The sequence below is a fragment of the Vulpes vulpes genome, chromosome 14 (genome assembly GCF_048418805.1).
Source record: "Vulpes vulpes isolate BD-2025 chromosome 14, VulVul3, whole genome shotgun sequence".
NCBI classification, from domain to species: domain Eukaryota; kingdom Metazoa; phylum Chordata; class Mammalia; order Carnivora; family Canidae; genus Vulpes; species Vulpes vulpes.
The window spans coordinates 108,586,115-108,604,297 of record NC_132793.1 but is presented as its reverse complement, the minus strand read 5'-3'; the positions used below and the strand labels follow the sequence as shown (position 1 = coordinate 108,604,297).

General features: G+C 61.8%; 1 protein-coding gene across 1 annotated transcript; it reads left to right on the top strand.

The window, feature by feature from the left end:
- The first annotated feature begins 7,893 nt into the window (after window positions 1-7,893).
- HMX1 (H6 family homeobox 1) lies at window positions 7,894-12,321 on the top strand. Its single transcript, XM_072735229.1, has 2 exons — window positions 7,894-8,310; window positions 10,984-12,321. The coding sequence occupies exons 1-2, from the start codon at window positions 7,923-7,925 to the stop codon at window positions 11,637-11,639; spliced, it is 1,044 nt and encodes a 347-aa protein (XP_072591330.1). The 5' UTR covers window positions 7,894-7,922; the 3' UTR covers window positions 11,640-12,321.
- The last annotated feature ends 5,862 nt before the right edge of the window (window positions 12,322-18,183 follow it).

Below are 18,183 nucleotides of genomic sequence, written 5' to 3'. Positions count from 1 at the left end.
CCAAAGGCAGCCGCTTAAGCGCCTGAGCCTCCCAGGTGCCCCGCCCCCACCCTCCTTTTTTTTTTTTAATCCAGTAAAGCTTGCACCTGGTAAAAAACCCAAATTGCGCCCAGATGCACACAGTGTGACAGCCGGATGCCCTCCCGCCCTGTCCCCTTGGGACGGAGCAGCCAGCAGGCCCTGGTCTCTTGGCGTCTCTCCCCAAAGGCAGCCAAGCTGCTGCAAGTGGGTGCCATGGGGGCAGGGGCCTTAGGACAGCACAAATGCATTGTCCCACAACTCTTGGGGCCAGAAGCTCTGGTCAAGGTGTCCCAGAACTGCACTCCCCTGAAGGCTCCAGGTGGGATCTGCACAGGGCAGAGGACCATGCGGCAGTCCTCACCCCCACCGCCGCACCTGCCGCTGTCCCTGTGACTTCAGCTTAACCAGTGACATCTGCAATGAATCTTTTCTCCAAATCAGGTCACGTTCTGCAGTGTTGGGGGTTCAAATTCAACACCGGACTGTCGGGGGATACAGGTGAGCCCGTCACAGCAGTACGCGCCAGAGTGTGTGTGAACAAACCCTTGCACAGTACTTATGTGTGTGTACAGACCTATTTGTACTCCCCCCCCTCCCGTTTACACACATTCTGTGCCCTCTTGTTGCCTTCCCGAAGCCCATCTCCTGGGAGGGTGGCGGATCAGGAGCACCGGGTCCCCTCCCCAGCTGCCCTGGGTCTATTCCCAGTCACTATTCCCCCGTCACTATTCCCTGTAAGGGCTCCCGCTGCTCTGTCTTTCCCATCACAGCAATCCTGCCCGTGGTGAGCTACCCCGTGAGCTACCCCGGTATCCTCTGCCCTCCCGCCCCCAGTCTTGGGGGAGGGGCAGTTTTGTGATCCTGGTAAAGCCCCCAGACAGGGTGTGTCCAGAGCTGGGGCTCCGGGAACTCGCTGGGCGTGCAGGAGGGCTGGTGAGGAGTGGGGCTCCCTCCCGCCTGCCCCCAGGAGCGCCCTGCCCTGCAGCAGGGTAGCTGAGCCCCAAAGCGGACATTCCTCAGACAGATGTTCACGCTGGCACCCTGTGCAGGGTGGGGGAGGGGGAGGCACCAGCACACCCTGCCAGGCCACAGGCATCCATTCCATCCCAGGATCACAAGGGGGGAGCCCAGCCAGAATGTGGGGTTCCCACACTGACTGCTCTAGTCGAGGTTTCCAGAAACTTCCCTCCAGCTCCTGGGAAGGGGTTCCCTACACTGTGGTCATGGCCCTTTGTTCCAGCCCCGTTTCTTCAAATCACTTCCAATCAAGGTCACGGGCAGCCCAAGCTGTCTGAAGGTCCCCAGTGGTTTGGACCACTCTTGAGTGCAAATCTCTGTTCCACTGTGGAAACCAGAACCTGCTTCCCCCTTGAGATGCTCTTCCTATTAGAACCAGACATCCCTGCACCCCCAGCCTTCGAGCTTTTGTGACTGCAACTTGCAGGTCTTTATCAAGGCAGGAAACAGCAGCAGCCAGCAAGGTGTCACTATGAACAGAGAGCCCGTGTCCTGCGAGGAAGACTGTTATCACACTTCAAAAAGGTCCCAAGATGTCCATCTAAGGAGTGTTTTCTCCGGCAGGGCATTAGTTTTGCATACACAGTCTCCCCTCGCTCCGCTCTCCCGGGTTGCTTTATTACATCCACTTCCAGAGGAGGAAGTGGTGCTCACTGAGTCTTACTGCTGGTCAGTGGCCGGGACCCAGATTCACACATTCCCATGAAATGCATTAAAAACAAAAAACAAAAACAAAAACCAGATGGATGGATAAAGGGATGGATAGATGGGCAGATGTGGTAAAGCAAGAAAAGCACCGTGCTAATGGAAGAATCTAGATGGTGGGGATTTGGGTGTTCTCCGACCAATTCTTTCAACTTGTGCATGTTTCGAAGTTTTCAAAATAAAATGTTTTTAAAAATACTTTATTTATTTATGAGAGAGAGAGAGAGAAAGGCAGAGACACAGGCAGAGGGAGAAGCAGGCTCCATGCAGGGAGCCCCAACGTGGGACTCGATCCCAGGTCTCCAGGATCACACCTGGGGCTGAAGGCAGCGCTAAACCACTGAGCCACCTGGGCTGCTCTCAAAATAAAATGTTGGGAGAAAATATATCCCTTGGTGAGTGAGAGGTCCAAGGTCTGTTGGGCATCCGTTCCAGGGGGGCATGAGGATCAGGTGGGTGCTTACTCTGAGAAGGGATGGGTCGGGACACAGTCACCAAGCCTGGGGCATGAGTGAACAGGGGCAGAGAGACCAGCTCTGCCCACCCACGGCCCACGGCAGGTGTTCTGACAGTTGGAGGTAGAGCAGCCTTCCTGGCATGGCTCCCTGCTCCCTCCCCCACCAAATGGACAGGGGTTGGGGCATCTTTTCATCTGTGCCACCAACCCCACAGACTCAGAGTGGTGAACAGGGCTGGGCCCATCTGGGGTGCTTCTGTGGGGGAGGGGGTGTCTTCAGGGCTGGCCCGGCAGCCTTGGTGGGGAGAAGTCACCCAGGCAGCGGGGAGTGGGGTACCCCACAGGCGCCTTGCCGAGCATCCCCACTGCTCCACTGCTGAGGAAGCTATCTTACTCCTCCTACCCCCTTTCCCTCCACCCCTGCTCCTCCTTCCTCTGGCTCCCTCCCTCCTCCCCCTGCCCCACCCCTCCTCCTTCACCACCTCCCCCCCTCCCAGGGAGTGGAACTCTGGGAATCATCCACTAAATACGTTATGAAAATGAGCCTCCTCTTTCCAGTGTTTAGAAGGGGGGCTTTCACAAAGACGGATATGTGGCTAGACCTTTAAAAAAAAAAAGCAGTCCAAATAATTTCAGACGTTTGGTCTTTTTCAAAGCAAATTTTAAAAATATACACCAAAGACTTGACTGCACCATGATTTCCACTCAGCCCAGACCAGCCCCCGTAGTGGGCAGCACTGCTCTTCTCGATGGTCAGAGGAGGTTCCTGGGGGGGCCAGTGATGGCCCACGAGCACGAGCACGGTGGACTCAGCAGCCGAGTTGAGTGCCTGACCGCATATCTGGACAGCTGCAAGGACACTTGGTGCTGGCTGTGATGTGGGGAGCAGACCACTTGACAAGCTACTGAGGATGCACTGGGCTCTCCTCAATCCCCGCTCTGGCCTGTGCACCAGCTAATAGGCACTGGACACTGGATACAGGGACCCTCTGCTTGGCCACTGCCTGCATCTGAACCCTCCTTTGTGCTTGGCCATCTCTCATCCACCTTGCATGTGGCATCCCTTCCAGGTTATTCCTCCTAAGGCTCAGCCCAGCCACCTCCCCAGTTAAACAATCTTCAGTGGCTCCCCATTGCTTTACAAACTAAGAACCATACTCTCTAGCTTTCTGTGTACCAGCCCTCCTGACTCAACTGTGTCTATCCCTGTTTTCTTCACCCCAGCAGCTCTCCCACATCATGCTGCCCTCGCTTCCACCCCCCCTTCATCTTCCTGCCTGTGGCGGTATGAAGATATGAGAACACGGACACTGGCAGAGCTGCTCCGAAGAATCTGAAGTGCTGCGTGAGGTTGCATCTATATAGACCCTTTCACCCCTGGAGTGCCATTCTGGGGGCATGCACCAGAATGCATCCCAATGACATACATAATAGCAGAAGCTGGCAGCACCCTAAACATCCCCCAAAGGGGCAGTCAACTATCCCTGGGCCTCGCAGTGTCTTTTCCTGACCGACTACAGATTTCTCAACCCATAATCTGACGGCCCTCTTACTGACAGATGGGGTCCAAGGCCCCTCGTCTGGAGCCTTGAGGGGCCCTTGGCCTGCTGCGGTCCACAGAGGATGGACCCCAGAGGAGCGATGCTCTGAATTTTCAGGTCAGGCTCTGTGTCCCTCTCCCTCTACCCCCTCCACGCTTGTTCTGGAAACCCAAGTAGTGTGAGAGCCAGGTCACGTGGAGAGGACCCTTGTGGGGCTTTTTCAGCTGACTCCAGCCTCAGCCCTCGGACAGATGAGCCACTGGGGCTTCAGATGCATCTGGACCTCACCCCCGACCCCCACGTTCAAGTCTTCCAGTTGAGGCCCCAACATCGTGCCCTGGAGATGAGCCACCCTCAACCCACAGACCCCATGAGCCACTAACATTGATCATTGTGTTACACCACCAAGTTTTGGGGAAATGTGTGACTGCAGTCATAGGAACCAGAACAATGGCATACGTGGCTGTTGGGTTAGTACATCGTGATTTAAAAATCAGTATGAAAAATAAAATAAAATAAAATAAAAATCAGTATGACATTTACCAGCACCCGTAGATCTCAAATGTGTACTTTAAACCCCCCCCCCAAAAGAGAGAAAGAGATAGGGGAGATATGTAATGTAAATTAATACACAAGAGCATGTATGTAGGATGGCATGAGCGGGAGCTAAGGCCAAATGGGATTGAGGTCAGAGATGAAGGAAAAGTAAGACAAAAATCTGAATTTAAAAGTGGACATTGCCCAAAATTATTTTTTAAAGAAAGCTTATTAAGACCAAACACAACAGGTGGTGGCCGGCTGCAGTTTGCTGACTCCTGATCCAAGCTGCCGGGATTATTTGCACTAGCACTTCTTTGCATTAAGGGGCATCCATGGGTGGTTACCAGCCCTGAGTTCGGGCACTTGGGACATGGGGGACAATGCACGGTCCCTGCTCCCCTGCTGGCTGTCCAGCTGAGAAGAGCACGGGTATCCTCTAGGACCATTTGCTGGTATTCTACAGGGCCCCCCTGCACTGGGGAGAGAGAGTTGGAGGAGTAAGCGAGGAGGAGAGTGGACGCAGAAGGAAGGGCAGCTGTGGGGGTACTTCACACAGATGGAGACAGAGAGGTGACAGCCTGACTTGGAGGCTCTACTCTTCTGCATCAGGAGTCCCTCTGCCCCGTGCTCACTCATGGGTGACGGAAAACTTGAGCTCTGGCCCCTTGAGAGCCAGAAATCCCGCTCAGGTCAGGGCCTGACAGAGCCGTCTGGAGAGGGAGAGGGTGTCGGGACCACCGACTGCCCCTGGAGGCTGTCCTGGGCTTGAGAATGGCCAGCCCCTCGGAGCTGGCCGCCCGTCTGAACGCACAAAGGCTGCGCAAGGCGGTGATCCCCGGCTCTGGCTCTGTGAGCAATCCTGTCTCAGAACCCGCCTCTCCCCCCAGCTCAACGCGGGGCTGCCTTGGTCTCCGGGGCTCTAGCTCTGGGACCAGCGCTGCTGGGCGCCCCAGCTGCTGCGGGTTGCTGCCTGCAGCTGCAGGGAAACGCCTCCGAAACCCCCAGAAGGCTGGTGCTGGGAGCCGGCAAGAAGGCCCACTCTCCTCCGCTCAGTTCAGCCTGTCTCCTCCCTCGCCTCCCACCCCCACCGTCCCCACCCTCTGTACAGCAGAGACAGTGGGGTGACCCTGGTGCCCTGTACCCACATTCACTCCCCATCCTGGGCGCACCCAGCCTCCCTCCCAAGAGCTTGCCTTGGCAGGGCACTTACTACTACTGGAGGTTCATAGAAGAAACCTGATCAGAGGTGAGGTTGGCCACACAGCCCAGAGCAGAGGGAATCAAAACCCAGGCTCCCCAGGAAGCCCCCACTCTTAAGATGCTTAGAAATGAGAGTGACAGCACCAATCTCTCCTGCTTGTGGTTCAAGAAATGTGCTGAATGTGGGCCCAGGACACCTTGCCTAACATAGGTAGTTATCTGGAAGGCACCCATCCTCACATCCACTGTCTTTTTATCCCGGTCCCTCTCTGGCCTCGGTCTCCTTACCTATCAGAAGTGCACTCGGATTAGATGGTGTCGGTGTCTTAACCTGGGGCTAACACTTCTCTTCCCAAAGGGCTGAGGCTGCCATTTCTGTCGGGGCTTAGCCTCTTCTGGATCCATCCCCTGGAGTTTCTCTGACCCTGGGTGCCCTCTGGGAGACCGGGCTCTATCCATGTTTGCTAAGTGTCCTTATCTATACAAAGTGGGAAGAGCCCTCATCCCTGTCTGCCTCCAGGCTGTGGTAGTCCTGGTATTTGGTGGTCTTTGCCCCTTGTGGGGCCAGAGAAGGTGGGTCCTGTGTAGGTCCTGCTAGGGTTCTGGAGACTGCAGGAAAGCACTCCCCATGTCCTTCGCAGCACCGGGAGCTGGCAGGGTGGTGAGCAGGTGACCAGGGGAAGCTGGCTCCTCAGCAGGTAGGGCATTACACGCACTCAGGACACGGTGGGGTGCATGGCCCCACCAGGAGGTCAGCAGAGTCCCAGGGCTATGCCTTGTCGGGGCCTCACCACTCGGTGCCCTGATCCCATTCCCGGGTATCCGCGACCCTGCGGTGAGGGGCCCTAAGCCCAGAGCACTGGAATGGGAGGCCTGCCAGAGCCACTTACCCTCGGGGATGGTCTCTCCCCTCCTCGCCTCCGTTTTCCTCTCTGGAAAATGGGGTTGATGCTTCCGCCGAGGTGGCTGATCGGGAGCTTGAAGTGGGTCGGGGAGCTGGGCCTGCAGCCCTCCCGGGAGAGCGGGGGCAGCACGCGGTTGGACCGAAGGCGCCCGGCTGGCACCGGGAGACAGGATGTATCTCTCCGAGAAAACCCGCGTCGGATGAAACCGGCCCCACCCGCGAGACGCGCTGCGAGCCGGATCACAGGGTCGCTCCTGAGCACAGTTCCGAGGGTGGCGGGGGGCGCCATGCACTTTTGTCACCGTGCGCCCTGCTGCAGAAATGGGAGGAGACTCCCCGCGGGTTCGCAGTGTAGAAGCGGAGGCTGCGGGAGGGAGGTGGCCTGCCCCCAAGACCTCCGCGACCTGGGGCAGTGGCTGTCGTGCCCCCGCAGAGGCCCGGGCTCCCGGGGAGGGGCGCTCACCCCGCGGGCTTTGGGCGCGCAGCGGGCAGGGCCACGCGAGCGGGGGTGGAGGCGAACCCTTCCTTACGTCCTGGGCCTCAGCCTGGGAACTGGAGACTTCTATGGCATCACATTTGGCATTGAAGCATATTTTATTAAGTGTAAATATTGAAATGTGCCGCAGCTTTGCAGCCCGGGCACCCGGAGTCTTACAAAGAAATGGCTGTGACCGAGCCTCTTACGGTTCCTTGGAAGCCCCGGGGTCTTCAGGCCCCCGTGCACACGCACCCCCCCCCCACACACACGTGCACACACGCACATTCGTGCACACACGCCCCATCCACACTCGCGAGCGCGCGCACAGCTCCTCACGCTTGGTCCCACTCTCTCCCCGCGGCCCGGCAATGACGGCCCCGCCGCCGGGGATTGGCCAGCCCGCCTCTCCCGGGCCGCGGCCAATGGGCGGCCGCTCCGCCGAGGGCCCGCCCCCACGACCCGACCCCCTCCGCCCCCCCAACGGGCCCGGGGAACGGATCACGCGGGGCCGGCCCGCGGCGACCCCCGCCCAGCCCTCCCGCCGCCCGCGCGCCCTCGGCCGCGCTCCGCCCGCGCGCCCGGCCCCGGCCCCGGCCCCGGCCCCGGCCCCGGCCCCGGCCCCCGGCGGCGTCTCCGGGCCGCGGCCGTGCTCCCGTCCCGCCGCCGCGTCCTCCGGCTGCGCCCGCGGCCCGCGCGGCCCCGCCCCGCCCCTCCCCGCCCCCCCCGCCCCTCCCCGCCCCCAGCGGGCCGGCCCGGGCGGCGACCAGAGCGGCGACGTGAAAGGCGAGCGAGGGCTGTCGGCGCGCACCCGCTCCCGGCCCAGCCCAGCCCGCGCCGAGCCGGGCCGACGCCTGCGCTCCGGCGGCCGCTCCAGGGCCGGCCCGCGTGCGCCCGGGGCCGCGCGCCACTGCCCCGGCGGGGCCCGGGAGCCCCGAGCAGCCCCCGGAGCCCGAGCAGCCCGCGGAGCCCGAGCAGCCCGCGGAGCCCGAGCAGCCCGAGCAGCCCCCGGAGCCCGAGCAGCCCCCGGAGCCCGAGCAGCCCGCGGAGCCCGCGGCCGCGATGCCGGACGAGCTGACGGAGCCCGGGCGAGCCACGCCGGCCCGCGCCTCCTCCTTCCTCATCGAGAACCTGCTGGCGGCCGAGGCCAAGGGCGCCAGGCGCGCGGCCCAGGGCGGCCGCGAGGACGAGGAGGACGACGACGACGACCCGGAGGACGAGGACGCAGAGCAGGCGCGGCGGCGGCGGCTGCAGCGGCGGAGGCAGCTGCGCGCGGGCGCGGGGCCCGGCGGGGAGGCGCGGGCGCGGGCGCTGCTCGGGCCGGGCGCGCTGGGCCTCGGTCCCCGGCCGCCCCCCGGCCCCGGGCCGCCCTGCGCGCTGGGCTGCGGCGGCGCCACGCGCTGGTTCCCGCGGTCGCACGGCGGCTACGGCGGCGGCCTCAGCCCTGACAGTGAGTGGGGGCGCCGGCGGGGGGGCCGGGGGCCGGGGGCCGGGGGCCGGGGTCCGCTCGAGGCCTCTCCGGGCCGCTCGCCTCCCTGCTCGCGCGTAGCGGGGCCCCCGCGGAACCCCGGCCTGGGCGGGCTCGGAGGCCCCCTCCCCGGGACAGGGTCCCCGCCTGGGCCCCGGCGTCACCCGTCGCCGGGCTCTGCGGTCCCGGGGCGGCTGGAGAGCCTGCGAGGAGGAGCCTGGGGACCCGGGACTCGGGCGGCTCCGGAGAGCCGAGAGCGAGGGAAGGGAGTCGGGAAAGGGAGGGAGCAGCAGAGGAAGGGATGGAGGAAGGAAGGGATGTGGGGAGGAGTGAGAGAGGACCAGACACAGACAGAAGCCCGCGGGTGATGGTGAGCAGCCAGGGAGCTAACGGGCAGAAAAGAAGTGAAGACAGAGTAGAGTCCCCTGGGGAAATGTGAAGGGGCTGGAGCAGAGGGAGCCATCGTTGGGAGGGCCGCATAGTGGAGGGGATCATCTGTGCCCCCAAATCCCATCTCCCCCGAGAGCTGCACACATGCACACAGGGGCTGGGGCCTGCTGGCCCCCCTCTCAGTCCTCCCAGACCCAAGCCCCCAATCCCACCCCTCTCATCCTTTTCTGCCCCTCCCCCTCCCATGCCTTTGTTCCCTGCTGAGGGCTCAGAGGCTGGGAGTGGGGGGTTCTCAGCCCCGGAGCTGCTCACCCCTCTTGCCCTGAGTTCTGCTCCCTCTCCCCGGGCTCGCTGCCTCTCTCCAGGGCCTGCCCTTTGGAGGAAGACCCCTGGGAGGAACACCAGGAAGCCATTCCAACTCTGTCCCCAAGACTTGGCAAGCACCCCCATACACAGACACACACACACACACTCAGTCCCTGCCAGCTGTGGACTCTTCCAGGCTCTTGTTCCGAAATCCATTAGTGTATGCTGGGGGTGGGGTGGCCAGGCTCCTCTCACCTTGTGGATAACCCCCCTCTCTGAAGTGGGAGTGACCCTTTCCCAAAGGGACCCACCTTATAGAGCTCATGCCCCGAAAAATCTGGGGCCTCCACCCCTTTCACATACACTGGATCTGGGCTCAGTGGTTTCCTGAAATCAAGTGATGGCATTTAGTGCTCCTCTGGGAGTGTTTCTGAGAAGGTCTGTTTGGGTGGAATGTAGTCCCCACCTTGCCCCAGGCTTTTCTCCCCCTGCAGCCCAGGTGGCAGCTCCTCAAGATGTGGCTTCTTATTTCGTGCAATGCGGGTTACGGTCGGGGTTTTCCACCAGAACCGGCAGGCCTGGCGTGGTGACTGGTGGTAGTGCATGGGCCTCTGTGAGTCTCAGGGCTTGGGGTGTCATGTCATGGGGAGGCAGAGGCTCCTCGTCATATCTGGTAGCACGCACCACAGGGGTTGGGCAGGGGCACAAGGGTATGGCCCAAGCCACACACACAAGCCCACCGGTGTTTGCACACCTTGTAAACACATTGTCAGCACAGCACTGGCTTCGGAGGGCTGGAGGGGTCAGACTCCACGTAGACTGCCCACCTGCCAAGCCTTGGCAGGGGTGGGGGGCTCAGGCCAAGTCGAGGCAGAAGGGCAAACTGGCCCCGGTTGGCCTGAATCTCAACGGCTGGCTGCTGCAGTCTTCAAGCGGGGGCCTGGAATCTGGACAAGCACCCGCATCTCGGGCAGATTCGTTTGCCTGGAGGCACTGCCCCTTGCCAGTCCTGGGGAGGGCACCTTCTTACTTGCGGGAGATCAAGTGGAGCCCGGTATTTGCAGCATGAGCTCAGGAACCCCTGTGGACCTCTGTTACCCCAAGCCCACAAGCTCAGCCACGGCGGCTGCTGTGGTGGTTGGGGTGCTGGTGGAGTGCTGCGCGGAGGCCGCTGTGTGTTTTTGCAGAGCCCCATTTGTATGCACGCCCTTTGAGCATGATTAGGGGGAGTGCAGACTCTCAGTTCTCTGGGCATTTGGGTGAGAGGTGCAGGAAATAGGGAGGGAGTGGGTATGCTAGTGTCACCTAGAGTTTTGTTTTGGGGATCGTTTGCATTTGTTTATTCTCCTTCTACGGAGTGATTCCATGCAAGCGGGAATTTCGCCTAGGCTACTGGCCACTGAAAGTGGATGCGGAAGGCCACTGCAGGTCTTTATTTCTGTGTCTGGGGGGCCTGGTGTGGGGCCCAGCGCTGGAGACTCGGGGTGCCCTTGTGCTGTTTGTTTTCCAGCGCGTGCAGATCTGGGAAGGACATCTTTCCTCCCATGCGGGCGGGGGTCGTGCCTGCCAGGCTTTTCTGTGTTTCAGCGCGGAGCCAGTAGTTTTGAGAGTCTCTCTTCTTTCTGTGTTTCTGTTTGCATTTTTGTGTTTCTTTTCTCTCCTCTTTCCTCTGTCGTGTTCCGAGTGGGGGATGTGCAGTTCTGAGCAAGAGTGTTACCAGCCTGTTGGTTTAAGGGTCTGGGTATGGCTCTCGGGTCTTCAAGCTCGCTTCTCCTGCCTCTGCCTTTCCACATCCCTGGGTGAGATCTGGAGACAGCGGTGAGGGACGCAGGGCCCCGCGGGGGACCATTCCCCTGCCGGCGGCTGGGGTGAGCCTGGGTCGGGGGCAGCCGCCGGCCGCAGCGATTGGGCCTGGGGATCAGCCCCGGAGCCAACCGTGTGCCCCTCTCTCCCCTGCAGCCAGCGACCGGGACTCACCGGAGACGGGCGAGGAGATGGGCCGCGCCGAGGGCGCCTGGCAGCGAGGCCCCGGGCCCGGAGCGGTGCAGCGAGAGGCCGCGGAGCTGGCAGCGCGGGGCCCGGCGGCCGGCGCGGAGGAGGCGGCGGAGCTGGCTGAGGCCCCGGCGGCGGCGGGCGAGGCGCGCGGCGGCGGCGGCGTGGGCGGCGGTCGCAAGAAGAAGACGCGCACGGTCTTCTCCCGCAGCCAGGTCTTCCAGCTCGAGTCCACCTTCGACCTGAAGCGCTACCTGAGCAGCGCGGAGCGCGCGGGGCTCGCCGCCTCCCTGCAGCTCACCGAGACGCAGGTCAAGATCTGGTTTCAGAACCGCCGCAACAAGTGGAAGCGGCAGCTGGCGGCCGAGCTGGAGGCGGCCAGCCTGTCCCCGCCGGGCGCGCAGCGCCTGGTCCGCGTGCCGGTGCTCTACCACGAGAGCCCCCAGGCCGCGGCCGCCCCCGGGCCCCCCGCCGCCGCGCTGCCCTTCCCGCTGGCGCCCGCCGCGCCCGCGCCGCCCCCGCCGCTGCTCGGCTTCCCCGGGGCCCTAGCCTACCCGCTGGCCGCCTTCCCGGCCGCTGCCTCCGTGCCCTTCCTGCGGGCGCAGATGCCTGGCCTGGTGTGAGCCGCACCCGCTGGGCCCGCTCCCGTGGCCGCCGCGGACCTCCTGGGCGGCCCAGGGAGAGCTGGGGAGGGCTGGGGCGCTCCAGGGCCCCTCTGCGCCGGAGGGCGGGCTGTGCGCTGGCCACAGCCCTGTCCGAAGGAAGCGCGTCCAGAATGTAAGGAGATGTCTTCGAGCGGCTCCCAGACAGGCTGGACCCCTGGCAGGGAAGAGGGCATCACAGAGAGACAGTGCGCCAGGCAGCCCAGAGCCCCTGCAGGACGGGCCCCAGCCTGGCAGCAAGTTCACACAACCCGGCTGCAGCCAGCGAGTGCCGGGGCCCAGGCCTCAAACAGGCTGTCCGAGTGATCCCGGGTGCCGGCTCCCCAACACAGCCCCCACCCCGACATGAACGTCCCTTCCCAGGACTGTGCAGGCCCCCGGACAGTGGGCCTCCGGGAGGACTGTGATCAGCCTCGTGGCCTTGCCAGTGGGCCCAGCAGAGGGAGAACCCCAGGGAGAGCACCCCTGTGAGGGAAAGGGGCAAAGACCAGTAGGGTTGTACTTCTGTCAGAGTGTCCCTTCCGCAGACAGGGCCGGACTGGGGCATCTCTCCTGGGCCGTGGCCTCCAATTCTTCTGGCGAAGACTTTTTTTTAAAAATGAATCTACTTATTTGCGTATGGAATAAAAGGGACTTTTCTGGACTGTTTCTGCTGATTTGTGATCCCAGGGGCAGGGCTCCTCCTCTGGTAGCAGCTGCCTTGGGTGCCGCCTGTCCCTCCTTCCTGGAGCTCTCTGCACTGCTGACCGAGGACCGGTGGGAAGGTGGAAAGGACAGGCAGGGTCAAGGTCTGGGGACTCCCCGCTCAAGCCCCCACACCTGGCTCCCAGCAGGACCTCAGGGAACTTTGTGGCAGGCAAGGTAAAGGGGAGGGGAGAAGGAGGGGACTGTGTGTGTCCAAGGTCCCATAGTCCAGGGGCCTCCACAAAACCCAGAAGCCATGAGTCGAGTGAAGGTAGAACCTTTGGTGCTCTCCTTCGGCACAAGGGGTGCTGGCTGTGCAGTCCCCCACACCTGCTGCCCCTTTCGCTGAGAGCCATCTCTAACCATATGGGGTTTTCTTTTGGCCAAAACAAAACCCCAACAGTCCCTGCAAGGTCAGATGGGGAAGGCTGCTCCCCAGCCTCTCCTCACCCCCTGGACCATCTGCAATCTCTGGCAAGCTTGGGAGGGTGCAGACCTGTGGGCAAAGCCCCAGCTCAGGGCCTGAGTTTATGAGCTCCTAACAAAAGCTTATTCTGATAGCCTGGAGTACAGGGGCCATCCAGCCTCCACTGGCCCCAAGATAGCCCGTTACAGGATGAATAATGGGTCCCCTGCACAGGGGGTGAGGTGATGGACTCTGTATTGGGTGTGCTTCTCTGGCTGGGGAGAGAGGTCATCTGCAGCTAGAAAGGGTCACCTCTAGCAGAACCGAGGCCCCTTGAAAACCTGTCTCTGTCTCAGCTTCTGGCTCCCAGGTTGAGATGCACAGCAACCGGGCCACACTGGGGCCTCGGTGTTCTCAGTGGTGGCGCCAGACGGCCCAGAAGGCGCCACAGGGGTCTTCCCTGGGCTGGCGATCCATCTGTCTGTTTGCCCCTGCCATCCAGCTCCCTGACCCGGAATCATCCCCTGCCCCAATGCCAGTCAGCTCCCAGTGCCCTGAGGCCAGGCCCAGAAAGTAGGGCTCCCTGAGCGGGGGGAGCCCATGGCTTAGGCGGTCCTTGCCCCTCTGGGTGGCTGCCTTCCAGCACAGCGCCTGCCTGCAGCGCAATGGCATAGAGATTCCCAGGGTCCCTCCGCCCAGCCCAGCCTCCTACTCAATAGGTGCATTTACAGTGACCACCTCAGCCTTCCCTGAGTCTTTCCGGGGCTGGCTATCCTCTTTTTTGGGATGGTTGGGGGGGTAGGGGGGAGCAGACCCACGCTGTTCTCCAAAATAGGTTTCACTGGACTTTGGGAAGTACATATAATCTACTTCAATAAAACAAATTTGGTGTTATTTCCAAAGGCTGTGGCTCCTGGTCAGTGGCCAAGGGGGATATGGGGTACCCAGGAGTCTCCTCTCGCTGCTGCTCCAGGGCCAGCACAGACACATCCCTTCATCTCTGCTCCCTCCCACTCTCCCCACCTTCAAAAGCCCTCCACACTCCCACCTGGGGCCCTTCTCTGTTCTTCTGTTGCTTTCGTGGTGGCCTCAGACAGTCTGCAGACACACCACTGCCAGTTCTGGTAAGGATGCCACAAACCCGCCTGGGCAGAGGCCTCTGGGGCCAGCGCAGGTCCTGCAGGGAGCTGCCATCCACTCTGGCTCTCTGCCTTCTCGCACCAGGTGGGTTCCAGTGCTCCAGGAACACCCTCTCCACCGTACAGACAGGAAATGGTTTTCGGGAACAGCTATGGTCATGGGGACTTTGGGACCTCAAGCGGGACAATGAAAGCCCAAGTCAGAGAGGTTATCACTACAATGCAACCATTTTATTTAACTTTGTGGCCAATGAGGGCACAGTTCCAAGGTGGCCTCGAGACCTCCGCTCACCACTGAGCACCTGTGGCGGAGAGGTCTTGAGGAGGAGGGTCGCCTCTGCAGTAGGTCTCCAGCAGGTGTCCCTGGAGGCTGCCAGGGCCACAGGTGCAGGAGAAGGTGGAGGAGAGTGCAGATGCCTTGTCTAGAAACTCCCCTCTGCCTCCCGGGAAGCCAGTCAGCCAGCAGACCCATCCAGACCGTCAGTCGTCACCTGGCCACCCAGCCTGTGTCTGTCACTGCCCCAGACAGAAGAAGGGTCCATAGCTGCAAATTCAGGCCGGATTTGGAAGAAGGGCTATGGCTTTCGGCTTTCGATGGAATAGTAAAAAGCTGACCTGTAGAGAGGGTTCCTTGCCTGTGGGCTCTGAGGTCCTCAGCTGGAGGGAGCCAGGAGGTAGAAAGGGGCTGTCTGCTGTGTGGGTGGGGCTAGGAGCCAGGATCCCAACTTTGAAGCACAGACAGTGGGTGCAAACTGGATTTAGTCCGGCTGGGCTCACGAAGCTGGCTCTGCCCCATACTGAGCCAGCATCCTGGGTGTCTCAGCAGGGCTAATACGCAGCCCAGGAAGCCCTAGAGGGCGCGCGGGACCAGGCTCCAGCAGCGTCCGTCGCCAGGAACTCAGGGCACGCAGCTCAGCTCCTGGAAGAAGACGAATGTCTTCCATGTCTTTCTACCACACCTGCCCTCCCTGCTCTCGAACCCACCTCACCTCTTTCTTAAAAGCAAGGGCCAATCCCTGCCACAGTGGACTGCCTTGGGGCTGCAGATTGCAGAGTCCCTGAGCCTGGGCAGGGCCAATAGGTCCTGGACACCTGGGGCATGCTCACCCCCTCAGTGACCTTGAGCAAATCCCTCCTGCCTCCAGGGCTTGGTTTTCCCCAAGACAGACCTGTGTGAGGATGGTGGTCTATAACCTATAAAGGCTTCATCTTCTCTGACCCGAGCAAGATGACAAGGCACCCCAGGCCAGTGGGGACACCCTCCCACAATGATGTGGGATCAGGGGAGTGACCCTGTGGGCACCTCTCACTTCTCTGTCCTGGCACTATGAGAGCTGAGTTCCCACCAGCACTGCCCTGAAAAGAACTTGGAGAACCAGCCCCCCTCCCCCACCCCACGGAGCTTGTTTCCAGACCCTGGGAAGGTGGGCAGAACTCACCCTCGAGGTCTTGGGAAGGGCCACTGTGGGCTCAGGGCCCTCCTTGTGTCAAGGGCAAATGTGGACTTGAAGCTGGCAAGCATTTCCCCAGCCAGGTTCCTGCTCCCCATAGAACCCGCCCGACATGCTAGAAGCAGACATGCCTGCCCTATTCCTCCCAGAGAGCTGCCCTGCCAGGCCTGAGGCTGGGAGAGTGGGGAGCACCCTGGGCTCTCTCCAGCCTGCCTCATCCAGAACCCTGCTGGGGGAGTGATAAGCACCCTGACAACCAGCCCCTCCACTCTGAACCGGGAGCTCTGGCCTTTGTCCTCCAGCCCACCCAGGGCTTCCCACTGAGGTGCCCTTTCAGGTAAGAGCCATGGGTTAGAGGTGCTCTGTGGCCTCCACCCTCCTCCACCAAGCCAGGCCTGGCTGTGTGCAAGAGGGGCTCCCCGGGGAGGTAGGCTATCCAGAAGGTTCTTGGAAAGGGCTGGGAGCTGGTCAGGTGGGCACCGGGAGGGAGGCAGGAAGAGCCAGGTGGGCTCCTGTCCCTGTGTTTCCTGTGTCTGTAGGTGTCTCCCTGCTAAGCATCCTTAGTGGCCTTTTTGCTATTCTCAGACAGGGGGCCTGAGGCTCAGAGGGGGACAGAGATTGGGGGCAGGGACTGAGAGGTCACTCAGCCCAGAGGCCCTTCTTTCTTTCTTCTACCTTGCTCTAGGAGTTCAGCTACCCATCCTGGCTGCTGACCCGAACTGGGGTTCCTCCCTGCCCCCCGAGCGGGCCTACTCAGGCAGGGCCCATTCTTCTTTCCCACCCTCTGAAGTATCTGGATCCCTGCCTTGGGCTACTTTGCCCCTCCAGTAGCCAGTGCAGGCATCCACCAAGCTGCCTGCCTATGTGGTGGGGCAGGGGGGGTGTTTCCCACTAGAAAGTGGGGTCCGGCCTCCTTCAATCCGTTAGAAGCATTGCTGGATTTAGTGATCCAAGCCGGGTACCCAAGGTGGCTCGCTCCCCCACTGGTAGTCTGCCTTCTTGGGGGGGGGGCGCGGGAGAGGGGGATCTGCCCTGTCCAGACAGCGCAGAGCTCTGAATCTGGACCAGCAGGTCAGACAAAGGCTCAAAGAAACATCAAGAGTTGGAGGCAGCGAGTGGCTTCACAGAGCCCAAGGAACAGAAAGGAGGGCAGCCTGGCTGCGCAGCCCTTGTCGGCTCCCGAAGCTGCTAGCCTCGGTTTTTGTTAGTTTATTTTTTTTTTAATTATAAAAATAATGGTGTTTATTATTGTTTATCTGGAAATTGACATAGAAGGATGTTGTCTGCATTTCCACCATCCAGTGTCAGCTGCTTCTGAGTGTTAGGCCAGACTGTGGATTTACTGTGAGGTGATTTACAGCCGTATGGCTAATTTTAAAAAGTTCTTACCAGTTAAAGATGCACTTATGTATTTACCAGGGAAATGATGTGATGTCTGAGTTTGCTTAAAAATATTGCAACAGAATAAACAAATTAATTAAATAGTAGAATCGAAAGCCAGAGCAGATGGCCCCGGGCCGGTCAGGAGTTGCGGTTAAAATGGGGGGTGGGTACTTGGGGGTTCACTTTGAGGCTTCCTTTACACTTTGTTTTACATTTGAAAACCTCCGTGATAAAAGTGCCTTAAAAAGTGGCCACCGGGGACCAAAAGAGGGATGTGCTGCTGGCGACTGATTCTCTCCTCTGGGTCTGCTTTCCTGGCGACAGCCTTCCTCCGATCAGGGCTCTGGCCTCCGTGTGCTGACACCCCGCTTGCTCCCAACCTTCACTCTCCAGCTTTCCTCTTTCCCTCGAAGCTCACCCTGTCTCACTCACCCTTCGCACGGGTCCAGGAGCCCGCTCCGGCTGCCCGCCCGCCCGCGGGAGGCCCCGGAGTCTCTCGGTGGACGCAGCAGGGCGGCAGGACGGCCGGCGGGGCCCCCGGGGCACGATCTCCGGCTGTCGGCCGCCGGGGCAGCCCGGCCCGACCCCGCGGCGGGTTTGGGAGACTGAGCCCGGCGGCGGCCCCTCCAGTCCGCGGTCGTGTCCTGGGCTCCCCACTGCTTCCTTGGCGCCCTCGGTGTCCCTGGGAGCACAGTGCCCGGATTTGTGGCCGAAGCTGGGCCGGGTGGCCCCTGGTTGGCCAGGAGGCCCCCACAGCCTGGGGCTCCATCCCCAGGTGCAGACTGGTCCGAAGGGCGCGCCCCACCCATCCCCTGCTGAGGGCATCAGGTCCGGGACCCCGGGATGTGAGCGCCCAGGCAGGAGGCCCGGGAGAGGCCGGTGAGGAGCCGGCGAGCTGCGCACAGGGCCCCCGCCCCGAATCACGGGTGTCCCCCGGGTCTCGCAGCCTCCTGGAGGGGGCTCTAGTGGAAGTGACTGACGCGGCGGACCCTGGCGGTGCCTCCCTCCCCGCTGGGACTCCGATGGAGCCGGTCTCTGCCTCTGCGTCTCTCTCCATTCCTCCTCCGCTCTCCGCCCTCCAGCTCCCAGGCCAGGGACATCCCGCCCAAGCGTCCGTCCCCAACGAGCGCGGCCCCCTTTGTTCCATTTGCCCTCCCCGGGACGTGACTGCACCCCCTTGGGGTCCGCCCTGGCGGGAGTCGGGGGGGCCGGGGCCTCCGTTTCGGGGACGTGTCCGGGACTTAGGCCGGGGAGGCGCGCACTGCGCGGCGCACGGGCCCGACCGAGGCCTGCGTCGCCGGGTGGGGCTGCGGGGAGTCCGGTACCCGCTGCGCTTCCGGACCCCGCGGGGCCCCTCCCCGGGCCTCGGGGTCCCTCGGGGCTTGAGGGAGAGAAACCCGCCTCCCCGGCCCCGGAAGCGCAAGGCCGCGGCAGCCGACACC

Coding starts and splice junctions, on each gene's coding strand:
- HMX1 (XM_072735229.1), top strand. CDS start 7,923: ATGCCGGACGAGCTGACGGAGCCCGGGCGAGCCACGCCGGCCCGCGCC. Junction 8,311..10,983: donor CGGCGGCCTCAGCCCTGACA/GTGAGTGGGGGC, acceptor TCTCCCCTGCAG/CCAGCGACCGGGACTCACCG.